Source organism: Rhea americana, unplaced genomic scaffold, assembly GCF_003343005.1.
Source record: "Rhea americana isolate MKP2758 unplaced genomic scaffold, rheAme1 scaffold_110, whole genome shotgun sequence".
NCBI lineage: Eukaryota > Metazoa > Chordata > Aves > Rheiformes > Rheidae > Rhea > Rhea americana.
Window position 1 is genome coordinate 268870 of NW_028185151.1, and position 17739 is coordinate 286608.

At 36.4% G+C, this 17739-nt stretch overlaps 1 protein-coding gene across 6 annotated transcripts in view; it reads right to left on the minus strand.

The window, feature by feature from the left end:
* The window catches only part of LAMA2 (laminin subunit alpha 2), a 376763-nt gene that overhangs the window by 77904 nt on the left and 281120 nt on the right, over positions 1-17739 (minus strand). For all 6 annotated transcript variants that reach the window (XM_085314063.1, XM_085314044.1, XM_085314054.1 and 3 more), the window contains 5 exons: positions 13350-13461; positions 8670-8832; positions 4056-4266; positions 2410-2526; positions 1117-1280 (listed from right to left, as the gene is read on the minus strand). In XM_085314063.1, the coding sequence (XP_085170189.1) occupies positions 1117-1280; positions 2410-2526; positions 4056-4266; positions 8670-8832; positions 13350-13461 (767 nt within the window). The remainder of the gene's footprint in view (positions 1-1116; positions 1281-2409; positions 2527-4055; positions 4267-8669; positions 8833-13349; positions 13462-17739) is intronic.

Below are 17739 nucleotides of genomic sequence, written 5' to 3' on the forward strand. Positions count from 1 at the left end.
TACAAGTCTTTAGACATATTTAAAAGATATAAAAAACAAAATCCAGCACATCGTTGATGCATAGAAGTATCTGTTTTTWAATCTATGCAGTGCTTTGAGAAAATAAAACTGTTAAACTATACTGGGGACAGGTACAGGGGACAGGATGTCCATGATCTATTACTAACTGTTATCRTGGCAAGTTGTACTCCCTGTTCATGTTTCTTCAATGGAAAAGAAGATACTTACCTTTCAGTGTTTCCAGGAAACTATGCTCAAGATAAGCTATACGATATCGTTCTTTTAGACAGGACTGTGAACGTATAAATCAAGGGCATTGCATTTCTCACACTTATTTAGCAACATGATCACGGTGAATGGAAACTTAAGTTTCCGTATTAYGTTTAAGCATTTTGGTCCATGACAATTACTCATTTTTAGAGAGTATTTTGAAATCATTAGAGGGATTACTGTCTGTCGCTATGGGGAATTGTGAGCACCATGATAAGGTTCTCCTAATAAAAATGGTTATTTTAAAAATGAAAATATACTGCTTGTTTTTAACTAATGTTTATCCAAACACATAGTGGGCTCTGTAAGAGAAAATTGAGTTCATTTTTTTCATGTCAACACCAGCAGTAAGCATATGGTACGCCAAATTGTGTAAATTAAGAATATGCCTGAGGGTACCATTTGTATGTAATGCAGCATATAAACATCACAAAATGTATGAAATGGCTTACAACAGATATACATACACATATACAGTTACTTCTTTTTTTTTCCAGTATCATAGTGGAGACATATAACAAACTGCAATGTATTTCTACATGGACCTTCTGCAGAGCAGAGGTACATACTGATTGGCACATGGGTATGGTTCGAGCTAGAATCTGAACCACACAATGCACGAGGCRCCTTCTGGTGAACTGATCACTCGTGCTAGTGAGTGTTTAATGCTTTCGCGAAGAAGAGATGAATCCAGCTCTTTTAACTGGACTGGGTATTTGTATATCCATACAGAACCCTGGATATTTGTATACTCTTCAAGAGAGATGTCAAAGTCTGTCACTTTCTGCCAGGAAGTTTTACAAAGCTGCTTCACCATTTCAGAATTACCAACAAATGCCGCCGTACCCATCCAGTATCGCGGATGATTCATTCAGCTGGGCTGCATGACTCTCAGCTTGCAACACCTTTTCTGGAAGCATCCTCTCCYGAATTTCTTGCGATAGGTCATCTACTTTATCCTTCAGCTGATCAGACATTGATTGGATCTTATCTGCGATGCCTTCTACATACTGAAACCAAGCAAACAAAGCCTTTAAGTAGTTGAATACAAGCACTGCGTAGTATAATCCTTTATGAATTTTCTCTGTGAGATATTATCTCATAACTTTGCCATCCATTAAGGCTTCAGGGAGCAAACAAGGAAGCAATAAAGCAATGGGTGAGYTGGCGAGCACAAGGGAGACAAAACAATCTGCCAGGAGTCTCCTGCCTCTCCTGAGCTTACAGAGTGTGGGGGGGAGAGGTTATTTTACAACTAAGCAAATGCACAGCTTAAACACCCACTAACTCTGATTTAGTTTTCTTTCCTAAATGTAGACTCATACATAGTTATACTAAATTGTGGTAATACTCCAAAATAAGAACTAACCAATGACAGATGTTTCATGTATCACAAACCTTTCACTGACTCAGTTTTGGTTTTGCTTACTAAAGCATCTTATAACAACTATACTTTTTGAAGACCTTCCATTCCTGTCCCAATAAGCTGTGTCAAAAATCCTTTCCTTTCCCACTTCTCCATAAAGCATTTTTTCCATTCTTTATATCAATCTGCAGTGCAAGATGGGAAATATTTCCAGAATCAATGATTTTAAGACTCATTTCTTGGAGCTAAGGCACTGGATCTCAAACTGTGTTGACAAAACTGTTAAGGCAGAATCCTCAAAAACATTATGTAAAGTGAGAGTGCAATCCTCCCCTCGCCCTGATCTTTCTAGACTTAATTTTTTGCCACAGGCAACAAATTACTTTTGAAATTTCCTTCTGATAGGCACACACAGTTTTTGTAGAGATAAATCCACATCTAGATCACAGAGTCACAGTGAGACTGTGAATAATTTTCTTGTACCTGTAATTCTAAAGATAAATTCAGCAAAATTGTAATGCCACATTTGTAAAAGGAGGTAGACTCCATGAAAAGCAATGAGCTARCTCTCTGTGAAACAGCATAAGCTTAGTTCAAGCTTAATCATTTTTAAATACCAGTTTAGCTTTTCTGTCACATAGCAATAGAAAAATGATTCCTTACCATTAAAATATGCTAACATTCATATATGAAAAGAAAAATCAGGTGTTATTTTGCTTTCATAATAWTGCCTCATTGTAGTAATTCTCAGCCAAAGACGATAAAACGCTCACCTCTACAGCCGAGTTGATTTCATTTGCAAGTTGGCTGGCTTCATTGAGGACATCATTACCCTCCTGTAGGCTCTTCTCAACCTCTTGTCTGCCATCTTCTACAGCTTTCTTCTTTTTCTTCAKGAAGGGTTCACAAAAAGCAAAATACAAGTTATTCAATAGAAATGGGAGGCCAGTTCAAATACAACTGCATTTTGTTATGATGCTGTGAAAGTTAGATTTCTTAAACTGTCAGAGCTTTCAGAGGAGMGATGGTGACAACAACAGAGCATTTAATGTAAGATACCTTCTCTTTCTCCTCCTGCTCCCAGTTCTGCATCCTCCTTCCAATATGGTAGGGTTTTTTGTTGCTSTATTACAGAGGTAACTGACTATAGCACTGTTATGGAAAGGGTCAGAAAAAAGTCAGAAATCCTAAACTTTACACAGATGTGGATAAAGTTTCTCTTTTTGCCAGTTACCTTTTCTGGCTACAATGGCAAAATATTGTTCTGCTTTCCTAGGTGCATCCACTAATGTTTCACTAACTATTGAACGTAAAATGATGTTTTGAAGCAACTTTAGGAATCTTATATTTCCAAATAGTGAAAATAATTGCATATTGCATAATAAGGAARGACTTGTGTGAGCAAGATTCATTATTCATTAAGCATCAAGGATTTGTTTGACAGGAGACTATGGCATTCTAGTGTTTATAATGCTGTGATAGCTTCTTGGTCAAAATATGGTCCGAAGAAAAAGAAACAAAATCATTGTCAAAATCACCAAGTGAGTCCTCATAYTGTGATGAAGAGGAAACTTTAAAAATTGGGATAGCAGATAATTTCTCCAACCTTTCTCCATCCACCTTGGGGAAGTAAATGCACAGAACAGAAATCACCTAACTCCTTTACATCACTATTTCCTTAATTCAATCAAGCCCACAGATCTCTGATGAGAACTGAGGTCTCAGAACTCTAACCTCATCATTGTACGTTAGGCAAAGACTCATCGAGATATAAACAGAGTTTGAAACATTTATCTTCATTAAGTTGACTCTGCTCTTTATATCTTGGTTAAATGCTTGTTAATGCACAGTATAATGTGCTCTTCAAGTCTCTGCAATTTAAATTAAATCAAAAGTAGACCCCTCTGCTATGAGAGAGATCATTTATAACAGCTACTAAATACAGAGGATAGAGTTTGATTTATTAGTCTTTAATATCCACATATCCCCTTTGGTCTTTTTCCCAGGGGTTGGAGTGGAAGATGAAAGTGTAAGTTTTCCAGAAGCAAATATATGACAGCAAAGATTTTAACTGAATTCCCCTACTTAAATCTTGMGCACAGGATTTAAATTTTACATGACTATTTATACTGGGGCAAATTTAACCTCACAAAAGATAATGAATCCAATGGCACTCTCTATTCAATGTTTAAAAACAGTCAATATTATTTACTGTGGAGTTATTCTACTTTTTAAAGTCAGTGCGTTTGCTCACTCTGAGGAATATTTTTGCTTCATATCAGATATTTCATATGAAAGAATATTTTTGTTTTCTTTTTTTTTCTTTTTTTAGGATTTAGTTGTTACAATATCTCTATGCAAAGTTTCAAATTTTGGTTAGACATCAAGTTAATCAAAGACATGGTTTGCCAGCGCTCACCTCTATCATAGTCATGTTTTTCTGGTTGACTGCAGATAAACGATCAGCCTCCCTAATTTTACTAGTAGCTTYTCTTAGCAGATCTTGAGCATCATCAACTTTAGTATGGTAGTTTGCCAGCTTGTCACGGACCTCATTCTTGAGCTCCTCATTTTTTTCACTGGGTTCTCCAAATAATTTCTTCACTTTGTTCAAAAGATCTTCTGCATTCCTGCAACACAAAAAGCATTAGGTCCATTTTCCCCACCTCAAATAATCTCAATATTYCTAATATCATGCAAATGAAGTGGACTTTTAAATAAAATCTCAGAGTAACTTTCAGGAGCTCACAGGCTTAATAAAATAAAATGACAGGTTGTTCTTAGATCCTCTGTTAAAGAGTTTTTTAAACTGCACTAAGATGGAGTGGGTTTTTTGTTGCTTTTTTTTTTGTTGTTTTTGGTAAGTAGCCTTTCTTGAGATCTGAGTAGTAAAGTGAGTTTTTTTGAAACATTTCAACATGTCAAAATGCATTCCTTCATTCACATTAATGTGACACTTGACACAAACTGGTTTACTACCTTGAGTAGAGGCGACAGAATGTAGATATGCCTGATTTCAAGCTGTCTAGGAGCAGACAAACTGCTTTAGTCAGTCAAAAATCATAAATTCTTTCCTGTGTCACAAACAACCCCCAGGATCCTTGGATTTATGATTCTAGTAGCCAAAGTATTTTCCTTATCTAAAATAAATACTGGGATATTTTTAATGGACTTTGGCAAAGCAGAAAGTTCATGTGTCTGCTTTTGGCAGGGGATACAAGTATTTCTTGATCTTTACTGAGTTGCTGCACCCAGTTTTAAAGGACTGAGATAACCTTTACGCCATGTCACTTCTCTGCTTCGCGATACCCTGCCTTTCAATCACTTTCATGTAATGCAACACCACTTCCTAAATGATGCCTTAGAGATAAAGGAAAAYCATAAGGAAATAAGAATCTGTATGAGAGAGAATATCTATAGAAGAAATCCATCACACTTCCATCTAGAACAGATTGCATTTTTCTTCCTGTTACATTATGGCAAAGTGACTAGTTGTCTGGAAAACAAGAACTCTATTTTCTGAAAAATTTTGCAGTTTGGCCTGCCTACAGTCAGTTCCATTGCAAACCTTTYGAAAACTTTATATAGAGATAAATGCAGAAAACCAAAGGTGAGAAGTGGAAAAGATATGCTGCCACCGGGCCTATGTTAGAGGAAAGRCCTGAACTCAATCCATAAAACCCCGTATTATTACTTTAAGGTTGGGGTTTTCTGGGATGGATTTCCCCCCTGCATCATCTGCCCTCCCTTTGGTTTTGATGAAAAAAAAAAAAACCCCATCTAGTTGTGAATTTGCAACTTCTGAGGAGAAAACATTCAATCAAAAAAAAAAAAAAAAAAAAAAAACCAAMAACCCAATACTGACATCCTGTCACAGAAGAAATGTTGAAAGGAATTCAGAATTTCTTCGATCCTTTCTCCTTTGCAGAAGTAATCACTATCTTAAACTTCTGGTAAATTATGGCACCTTTATGATTATGATATGGAACAGTACAAGACAGATGGATTTCCTTTTTTATGTCCTGTTTCATGGTGCAGTCCAAACTGCATACCTAACCAGTAGTCTATTTTTAAACTCATCACTGGAGCTCTAAAGATAACAGATCAGTATTATTTCTTGTGTACTTTTCCCTCTGCTCTTTCTCTGGAAGTTCAAGGCTCCATGTAATTCCTTGTTTTATGTACTGGAATTTCTGTGTGACCAGACCCCATCACATTTCTTGAAATATTGTGTTTTACATTCAACTTGTGTTATTTTCACTGGATATTTTCCTAGAAAAAGAACAGAACCATATAAAACACTATATATTTTCTAATATATTCTAATATATTAGAACTATTCTATCTGGAGAAGAAATGACTCTTCAGAGAGGACTATAAAATCATGAGTGGCCATGGATAAGGTGATTAGCTGACCACTTTCTCTCTCCTAACATAAAAACTGGTTAACATYGAAAGAAAATATCAGGAATCAAATTCAAAACACAGGAGGGAGTTCTTCAAACTGTGTGGTTGAGTTATGCAATTCTTTGTTACAGGAAACTGGGGAGGAAAGAAGATTATATTGGCTCAAAAGCCACCAGAGAAATTCATGGAAGAAAAATTCACAKAAAGATAAAGCTATTCAGCATATTAAATATAAAGATTCACTTCTGGCTTACATCATCTCTCAACAGTAACTCAGTGATGTCTGAGAAAATGAAAGACACTCTCAATCACATATTTCTAGGATCTTTTGATTTAAGAAAGTTATAACATAGTGTGAGATTTACTTTGGAAATACGAAAATTATGGAGTTTTGGACATAAAATGATATATTTTAAAAAGTATTTTCATTAGAGAAATATTTACTAACACGCCATTTCAATAGACTAAGGCATTCAGATTATAGACTTGACTTGAAAAGTTTGGAGGAGAAAAAAAATAAGGGAAAAAGCTGCAAATATAATTGAAGTTTGGCCATCTATGACAGCAAGAAGCTTTAACTTCAAGGAGTAGTTGAAATGGTTTCTTTAACATTTARTAATTCACTGAAAATGTAAGAGAGGGAAGAATGATCCACTGATTCTTGTCATTTTGTTATTGGACTAAATCCTGAAAACTAGCCAAGCAGAGCACAATCACTGTCAAATGACATCTCACCAAAGAGTTAATATGATCAGCTACTTAAAAGTGGTCATGAAACTTGCAGAGCCATTCAAAAAATAAGTATTTAAAAATGAGACTGTAAAGAATACATGTAAGCATACAGATGTACATACRTGCTTGCACAGATACACACACCATTTTAAGAATGATTACTTTTTCTTTATCCTTTTTCCTGCATGCTATCCACTCTTTCTTACCACATTGTTTAAACAATTTTAAGGCATTTTTCTTTAAGAGGCAATAAGTCCCAAAAGAATTTCAGAAAACATTTTTCAGGAGTTTTTCACTCCCTCCTCCTCCCCCATAATCCACAGTGACTCTAATTTTCTTTCTGTTGAGTCAATTCTCAAAATCCCTTGGATTTCAATGGTCCAATGATTGCCCGTAATAGGCTAATCCTATCCTTAAGCTACCACCATACAACTCTGATTGAAATCAGTTAGTGTATTCATGTATTTCTGAGTATAAAATGTATTCCTTTATCAGGAAATGAAAATACTCACTTTGCACAATTCGGGAAGAATGGTAAGAGGGAGAGTAGTTCTTTTCTAAAAAAAAACCCCACCACATTTCCTGCTCTAGCAATTGGACTGATTTCATGTTAGTTGGACAGTTTCAGGTTGGCTATAGCATTCAAGGACTATGAACACCAYGTCTGAAAAGTACTTCTACTCTGGCAACTCCCGTCTGCCCTAAAATTGCAAATAGCACTTTCAATGACTGGCCAAATTTTTCTCTTCCCTATTTTTTTCCTCCTGCTCCTTTATGTCTGTGGGTGATTAGAGAAGGTATAGCTGAGGCTCCGTGGAATCAAGARGAAAAATAATAAAATATTGCTGACGAATATGTTTTCATTATATCCTTTCTCAAGGGAACAGAAAGGGGAGCTATCAGAAGTACTGGAAGAAATACTGTACTAGTAGGACTGCTGGGAAATGATGCAGTCTATTAAGCATAAGATAGGCAGTGCAAATGTGACTCTATGCTGCTTGGAATTCTTTGCTAAATTTATATTCTATTTAAGTTTCCTTACAGTATGCACACACCTAATAATCAACRTTTTCAAGCCTGAAAACACGTACTTCATCCAGCTTCTTAGGGGCTCATCATATTACTTCAATGGACTACATAGCTGCTAAATTGAATGACCTGTTAGCTGCTTGTTGTAGGAAAGCACTTGCAATAAAGTGCTGAGTAATCTCTAGCTCTAGGAATATGCTTCGTCTCACAGAAGTAACAGACTGTCAAAATCTTAGCTTCAAGACAAGTATTTTGCTGGATCAGGTCAGTTTTCAGCATCTGGTAGAATCAGTGAAAGCACAGGAATAAGGTCTCAAAATACTTTACAAAAAAAGCAGCTAATATTATTATCTTTTTTTTTTTTTAATTTATTTTTACAGATAGCCCAAACCTTGGGCTTCTAAAGCTTTGCCATGAAGTTGGAATATTTTGATCCATGCTGTTCCGGATATGTCAGAACACATTCTTTTGAACATCTATGTTATTGGACAAGCTTTGCAGACAGATACTTTCATTACACCAATTAGCACTTCCAGAAAAAACAGACAAGTTTTTCGATGCAAAAGCCACTCTTCAGGTCTGAAACAGAAGCCAAACACAAACAGTACAACTGCTAAGAATTTGATCAGAAAAGTTGCTGGTAACTGCGGAGCAGAGAAGTAATTTTCTAGGGACTGCTTTATGCATATGTAAGCATTTCCAAAAATGCAAATGCAACATTAATAGATATGAAATATTAGACTTTGTTTTCTTTCACATTCCTGTAAGCCTCAGTTTAAAAACTCAGCTGTAGTGGACGGTAAACACATTTATGAAATTTGGATGTTATCACCAGGAAGGTGAAGATAGAGGTCCCTCCACTCACTTTAACTCATCTTGGGCTATTCCTTCTTGCAGATTCAGCTTTCTGCTTCTCAGTTCTGCCATCATTCTGTCAGCCTCACTCTGCAGTTCTGGGAAACTCTTCTCCAAGGCCTTGTCTTGGGTTCTGAGCGTCTCGTTCAGTTTTATAGCATCTTCATTTACAGCTGCAGGGAGGGGGGAGAAAATATACATATATATATATACATATATAGGGAGAGTTAGTAAATAAAAATGACAGAGGCTTTAAGGATCTGCACATCAACTCCACCAGCAAGTGGAATGCAATTTGCACTGGGTATTCCTGCTGTGAAATATAATGGATGGTTAATCCCAGGATCAGTAACACRCGGGAAAATGTTATATATTTCAACAAAAAAATTATTGTAGCTCACTGTGAGGCACAATAATTAAAGTGAAGATCTCTTTATATACAGTGAATGTCTCTTTATATAGTTTCAGAAATATGTTACTTTCTCCTTCCTTCCCCCAAAAGAATTTACTCTGAAGCTTTGAAACAGCAGAAGATGATCTGGGATATTGCTCATGGAGTTAAGGAACAGGCAGCACAAGCAATGAAATCAGATTTAAATTACTTTTGAAGACCTTCAAAATATTTTGATTTTTTAGCATCCAGATTTAGCAATGCTAGGAAGAATAAATGACTGGGAAATTTGAGAAAGGAAAGGAGGAAAAAGAGGAGTGAAAGACAGTCACAGACAGAGAGCTCACGTGTTTAAAAGCAGATATCCAGARGTGGAGAAAGAGAGTACGAGGGATAGAATACATGATAGTACAATGTAAACATACTATGTATTTGGAATAGTTGAATTAATCCTAAATGATAAAGTTGTACACATGGCATCATAGCCACGGACCAGCAAAAATCTTTCAGCCATAGCACACCATAATATATTCTGAATAAACGCTTTCAGAAGCAACTATGTGACTGTGACAATCAGTTCTATTTTAAATTTAAGAAAGTACTATTGCTTCCCAAAGGCACTAGGCTTCTAAGTAACTGATCTCACCAAAATCGCGCAGTTCCTGGTCATGCAGGCACATTTGAATAATTTAAATAAAATATTTAATTGAAGAAATCAATATGTCTTTTAAAATTCAAATAAATGAGTATTTCATCGACACATTGTATAGGTTTAAAACAAATGGCGAAGAGGAAAGCTCTAATTCCAGATTTGACTTGCGGAGGAAGACTGAGATTTGGAAGTTTAAGAATGCAGAGTAGTGAGGAATGGAACAAGACTACCAGTACTACTACTACTACTGGATTACTTGTGTGAATTAGATTACATATCATTACTAGGTTACCTCAGGCCGTGGACAGGCATGTATTCATTTTTAAAATTCTGGAATAAATAAATAAATAGCAATTTATACCCCCAGAACATTTACTTTAAAAGAGAAAATGGATATGTTATCTCAGCTCTTACTAGCTACAGGAAAATTTATATCTAGCTTTATCTTTTTCCTTCATGTTCCTCTTCTCATAATGATCTTTGCCTTTACTAGTCTTTATGTCTTATCTTGACTGCAAACTATCAGAGTTCAGTGATAGCACAGGATTTGGATGCACTGACATCCAAGTGCACAAAAAAAGTGCAAAGCTGTGAAAATTCCATGGCTGTGAGGGAAARGTAGCTACTGGTTCTCAGAAGTTCAAAGTGGGAATGGATCAATGCTCAGAGTATGAGTTTTACAAGAAACGACTAAAAACTTCTTCCTAGTAATAAGGAACACTGCCAATCTCTGGCATTGCCCTCACCCAGTGGAAAGAAATAGGCACTTTGAGGGCATTTCATCCTAAAGTAGTTGACTACTGGCAAAAAATGTTAGAGCGCTCAGGATCATAGACGAAGACCTGCATTCCCACAGCTCCAAAGTATTAAAACTTTCATAAATCTGTAAGCCAGTGGAGGGGAAGGCAAAGAGAAGGCCTGTAAGCAAACTGCTTGGTTGTCTCAGTCAGGACTTCACGAGTGGGCGTAAAGCCTTTAGGGAACAGTCAAGACCCAAGTCTACACAGGTCGAGAAAAGCAGAGGCAAAGTAAAAATTAACAGAAACTGAGTTGAACTATTCCCTGTAGAAAGAATTAAATAAGAGTGAAAATCATCATCTCTAAAAACAAACAGAATATAAAAAGAAACTATACAGCCGATACGCAGTGAAGATACAGGCAACTTTTAAAATAATCTAGAAATGGCTTCAAAACAAAGTGAACACTTACCTTCAGTTTTTGAAAGACAGTGATCTTGAACAGGGAGACAAATAGAGGGCAGCAATCAGAAGTAAGGATACAGAAATTATAACCAAAGAGGAAGAAAATTTCAAAAGAACTTAAGCTGGAATGGCCAGAAAACTGCTATTCTGAAAATGAAAGAGCTGGCACACGACATCGTAAATCCAATTCAGTACTGTTCAGCTGGGAACAGCAAACAGTAGTGCCTGTTTTGAAAGAAGGGCAACTCCACTAATGCCTGAGAGCTTACTTTGGAAGTAAGTGGAAAACAGGATATAGGATTAAATCAACAGGATTTTTTCAAAGGTAGCACATGTCAGACTGTATGGTTAGTGACAGATCCAGTTTAATATTTTCACTGATGATCTTGGCAAAAAAAATGGAGGTCTACTGGTTAAATATGCTGCTGAGGGAAAGTAATAAGAAACTCTTGGTAGAGAAGGATTGGGATGTTATGCAAAAAGCATTGGGTGACCTGGAGAACCAAAGCAATCAAAATGGAATGAGATTCAACAGCACAAAATGTAAGGTTGTGAACTAAGTAACAAAAGAAATTTCAGGTCTAAGCTAAGGCTTTGCCAGCTGGAGATTAGCTATGGATGAGAAGAACATTGATACATTATGAGTCTCCAGTGGCACACGATTGTGAAAAAAGGAAATGCTATCTGAGAATGTATTAGGAGAACTGAGGTTGGGAGGTTTTATTGTTACTGAAGTGCAAGACACTGAAACTACCTTATTTTCAATGCTGGTCACCTGTGCTCATGATGAACCTAATTTGTAACAGAGGCAAGGAAATAATGTGAAGGTGGCCAGGAGATTTGGGAGAATATGTTGAATGAGAAAAAACTTTTCTTAAAAATAAGTGTTTTAATCCAGGAAAAAAGACTGAAGGGGAATATAGTCCCTATCTGTAAACACATTTAGGGGTAGGGGAAGAGAAGGAGAAGCACTAGGGAGAGGGAGAAACTATTTGAACTGAAGGAAAAGGTTGGCAAGAGGACAGATGATGATAAACTGACCAGAAATACATTTAGCTAGGAATGAGGTTTTGAGTTATTAAGAGTCATGTTCCGAAACCACCTTCTATTTAGCGTGTGTTGATGGGAGGAACTAGTTTGAAGAAACAGGTGACAAAGTTTATGAGGGCAGGGGACTGGATGCAGTAACCCAGGACATCTCTTTCAGTCCTGTGCCCCTATATTTAAACTATTGTTAAAATGTTGACTTTATCGTCAACGCATTGATTTTAAAATCTTTCTACCTGCTTCTAAGATACTGCGTGGATTTATTTCACCCTTCAACATCTTGTAACTCTTATTTTCTACTGCTAAACCTGCTTGAGGAAACTTTTGTGGGTGTTACAAACACTGAATGTAAACCTTGTGGAGGAAAAAATAGATTTTTGCAAAACCTTGTCATCATGAATTCATCATCAACTCAAATCTGAAAATGAAGAACATTTCCAATTTTTATTTAAAAACCTTCTTGAAAACTCCTGATCTTTCCATGTTGCTTTTCCCACATTTATTTCATGTCAAAGTTGCACATCCTAAAGGTATCTTAAATTACTGATTAGTTCCACTAAAGGTGTGTCCTGGGATGTGTTACATGAAAGTCAATACAAAATGTGTCTTAAAATGCTTTGACAGAATTAGTAGCTTTCCTGTTTAATCAAATAGGCTTTTAGAGGCATGGCTACTGAAACTTGTACTATAGTGGGAGTCTTAAACACAAAAGGCAAGACTAGTATTTTTCAGATAAAAAGCCTACCAGTGATTGTCAATCATTTTCAAATAGCCAAACCATTTTCTCATTTCATAGCTCCATGGAGTATTTAGATCTTTCTTCTCGAAGTAGTCTACAATACATGAGTCTGTAGTGCAGTTGTAGAGATGGAGAATTAGCTTGTGGACAGAAGGGAATTGGCTCTGCGCCACTACTTAGGTGCGGTTAAGAATCACTTGCAAATTCCAGGCAGCAAATGTTCATTAACAGCAAGTATAATGTAATTTTTTGAGTAATTTTGAAAAATTCAGGTGAAGTCTTAAAGTGTTAAGTGCTACGAGTATACCAGGCTTTTTTTCCAAATATATGTTTTTATCTTCTTTGAAAATAAACAAAAGCTAAGCAGAAGGTGCCCTTTTAGTTATTTCATCATAACAGCTTTTCTTCAAATAACTGTAAAATCCTCAATTTTCTGCTAGTCTGTGTTCATAATTACCATTGCACTAACTATTGATATGAACTACACCCTGTGGATTGCAAAAGTCTGAAGATAGTTGACTACAGCTTCTTAATTCAACATTTAAATCACACAACATTTTTCAGTGAATGAACTCTCTTCCTCACTGTCTCTCAGATCCTCTTCTCCACTGTCCTACAGTTTCCTTGAGAAACAGTTGGTATATTTATTTTTCCAGTACCTTCAGCAGCTTGGAGAATGCCTTTGACGAACTGTCCAAGAGATTTTGCTCTCTCATTAGTCCTCTCAGCATCCTGCCTGGTTTGCTCACCATCTGCCGTCACCTTGGTAGCCTAATGATCCAAATTTACGAAAAGTATAATTAATGAACAAGACAAGGTTGCATTAGAAAATATTCCTACTGGCTGAATCTACTTACAAAACTTTCCTCAGGCAAAATGTAATCAATGAATTATTGATCAGATGCATTGGAAATGACATGCTCTGTTCAAGTACACAAATTTTATTACCTTTTCCTTTAAATGGAATTGGAAGACTTTATTTTAGGTTCTTAGAAACCCTAGTTGTGTGCAACAGCACAAAAAAGGAGACAGAATGAAATTATTCATGAATTAGCTTGAATAAATGTTTTTCAGAACCTTTTAATGGATTCTTCAGGGGATACTTTCTCTAGTTTCACAATTGCACACTTTACCATTGAGAAAGTGCAGCAGATATTGTGACCTCTTTGCTTCCTGCCCTGGGGCATTCTCAAAGAGACAGTCTGTGCCAGTAAGCAAGAAGAAATTTAAACCAATACATTAATTAAAGAAAGAAAGAGAGGAAGAAAGTGAAAGTAAGTTGTTTTCTTCAGTTCTAATACTTGATGTTATTTGCTCATAATAGTTCAGGATGCTCAGTAAAATTTTACCCCTGTGAAATCAAATGCTTTAGAATTTTATTTAATTAGAGGAGCAGCAGGATGAAGACCTATACCTCCTGCAGACCAGAAAAACGGTCATCTTAGTATCTTCTACTAGGCTTTCAAGATCCACTTTCACAGAATGGACTAATTTTTATTATAAAGAAGCTGACCATTTCAAGCAAACAAAGCTTTTCAAATGGYATTGCAAAGCAAAAACCAAAGTATTTGGGGAAGATTGTAACAACCCAGATTGCATTCCGAAGAAATATCCAGAACCAGGGCATTTTGATCTTGCCACTGTCTGGGAAACAGCTAGGTTAATGGTCCTAAACAAGCTTAGATTTTCTTTGACTTGAACGATAGAAAATCTTTTCTCAATTCCCCAAAAGCATTTCAATAATAGTCAGAAAGATACGGCATCACTTAAACGCTTCGATTTTTTTTTTTTTTTTGATTAGTTCCTAGGTGGAGGTTGTGAAGATACATCAGGACAGCTGGGTTCCTGAAAAGAAATCCCTGGCTTTATCATGCCACTTGTAATTTTGCTGGTAATTTTACCCTGTAGGTAATTTTATATGAAAATGGTTGAGGTAAATAGAATTATCAAGGAAGAATTAGAAACACATACCAAACTAGGGGGAGTTGTTTCTATTTTAATCCCTAAACTGGTAAAAGAACATAGCTTTGGTTACTACTTTTAAGATTTACAAAAATCCTTTACCTGACTGGATGCAAAGCTATAATATTGTCATAGTGAGTTGTAAAAGACAGATAGGAAAAATGCAGGAATAGAGACTGGTTTTGATGGACTACTGCTCTAGCCCATTTTGGCATTTCTAATGTCATTTTATTCTTCATATAATTGAGAACCAGCTTATTATATATTGCCACTTCCTCAATAATCAGTTTTTCATTCCTTGCCTTTTATTTGCTTAGTTTTTTTGCATTTACTTTTATTATATTCTATAATATTTCTAGTCCTTTACTACAAATGATGTTTTATAACTTGCATATACTTTTATCCTTGGTTACTTTTTTGACATTCATATTAATTCCAATTGGCCACTTTATTTATGACGGGATGACATGTACCACAATTTGGTGCACATTAATCTGCTTTTGAACAGTTTCTATTTCCCTTCTGTGACAGTTCTCCTCAGTATTCAATCCCATTGAATGCTGTCAGTATTTTGTCGTAATTTGCTTTGCTGAAAAACAACCTTTCATTTCATTTTCTGGTATAGCTTTAACTTCATAAACCAAATTAAAYAGCATATAACATCCCTCACTTGCTACCTAGCCATTCCATGGCCAGTTGTTTCTATTTGTTAATAAAGTCCTATTTGTTTGCTACATATTCAGTTTACTAGAGTTCACCATTTCATTAAGGTCAGACTTCAATTGCTGCCAGTAATTTATCTTTAGACAGGCACAACAAACTCTCTTCTGGGAAAGTAATAAGGCTCAGGCGGACTGGAACCAGAGTGAGGGTTTGGAATGAATCTTTGAGAAGTCTGGACACAATAAGACCTTTTGGCACAGAAGAGATCCCTGTCACGGAAATCCAGAAAAGTAAATACTTGAGATCAGTGAAATGTGCCTTGCTGGTGTTCATGGCTTATACTTAGTAATATAGGTACGCCAGAACAGCCTTCCCTGATCTGGTGGCTATGCAAGCATTAGYAAATGCCTTTTCATCTTTTTGTTTATTCTGAGGTCTTAATCAAACATGAGGAACTCCTGTTCTGGATTGCATCTGGAGGTGAGCCTTACAGTGATTTCTCCAGCTAGTGAGCTGCAAGCTGCAGAAGGAGAAGGAAACACAGATGGAAGTATATACAGAAGTATTTGGGATGAGAGCCAAGAGAAATCAAAACAAAACAAAGAAACAACCCTCCAACCTCCTGACATTTTGCAAACCAAGTTGCCCCTGCTACTACTTCTACAAATTCCTGAGCCTGAGAAGTTCAACGTTATGGGAGAAATGAAGAAGTTTTTAAAGTCAAAAGAAGCATTTCAAAAAAAAGGAGCAATTCTGGTCCCTGACTTTCCTGAAGGCTCTGAAGGTATCTGATGTGAAGGTAGGAGTCATCTTTGGCTGCAAGCAGTGAACTGAGAGTGGAAAACCTGATGTCTGCCTCAGGTGGTAGATGCAGGAATGAGTCTGTAAGAATGTAATCAGTGGAAGAGAAAGAGATGAGGATCTTAGACCAACTGAGGTATAAATTGGCAGGGTGAAGGAAGGACAAAATGTAATGGAAAAGTAGGCAGAGGAGACTTGCACTGAAGGAAGAGATGAATGGTTGAGAATAGACCATGAAGAAGCAAAAAATTCAGAAGTTTTTTGGTGACTAAATACTACTGTCTTCTACATCTTGTATTAAAATGTTTAGAATTTTTTCTTTATAGAAATAGGCTCCTCGCCAATCCTCATCAACCTTTTTCTTCACCACTACAGCTTTCACGTTGAAAATCTGGTAGGTCTACAAATCAGAGCTGGAGAAAAGCTTTACTACCTGGAGTCCCACTACATACACCTAGCACTAGCCATTATCCGGTATTCAGCTATATCTTTTAGAAATGAGACTTGAATATGCTACGTCAGGATCTACTCATCTTGTTGTGACATTCCTCCTATTTAGAAATACAGAAAGAGAAGGGTAGGACTGGACATCTGTTGACAGTCTCCATATTAAAGCCTGCAAGTGCAATCCAGTTAACTCCTCCCTGTAAAGATAACTGCAAATAATAAGCAAATTACTGGCTGCAACAAGGTAGAACCACAGGAAGGAAAGCTCTGATATCCTGGCCATGGCTCCAGCTCTGTAAGACCACCACCATGCTACTTTTCCTTTACAGTCTGCAAAAAACCTAAATTCATAACCTTATCTTAGGTTGTCACCCCAGGGGATTGAAATTTACTTCATTTTTTAGGGTGCTTTGAGGGTGGAAGAGAATTAGAAAAGGATACTTAAAAGAGCAACAGGGAAATGGGAAAAAAAAAAAAAGTCATAGCCTAAGACTGAGAAAGCTTAATGCAGGAACTGTAATTTTCCCTACTTGTTGGCCTGTCTTGAATTTAAAATCTATCAATACTTAAAACTACCATGGTTGCTTTTGGCAGAAAAAAAAAATCAAAAAGAAGTGAAAGAACAAGCTTCCTGTATACTCACAATGAAGGTATGTACAGATGCGTCTGTGTGTGGATAGATACACACACACACACATATATGTATGTACATGTGTATACACGTTTGCTTATCCACTACAGGTAAACTAGTAGGATTTTTCAAAAGTGAACATAATCCACACATTCAAATCTGTTTCCTTGAGAATTTTAGTTTTGTAAGCCATGATCAGTTTCAAGACAGGGTGCTAAAACTGTATGCGGCTTAGGTGCCCTCAGCTGTACGTATTATCAGATCAGTATCTTGCTTATTTGGTTATTTCAGTGCAGAAGAGTGTCTCCCCTTTTGAAAATGATTTTTGCTAGTCCTTTATATTAACATCTTTTGAATGGTTGAATTTTAATAACTGGTCCCTTTCAGTATTTTTTTCCACTAGGTGGCACAATTTATATTATTTTCTTAGACAATCTCTCCTACTGACCAAAATAAGGTCTGTATTGAAATAAAACTTCCTTAATAGAGTAAACAGTACATCGAGTGACATCCAAGAGACTCTCACTTCCCTCATAAATGGAATA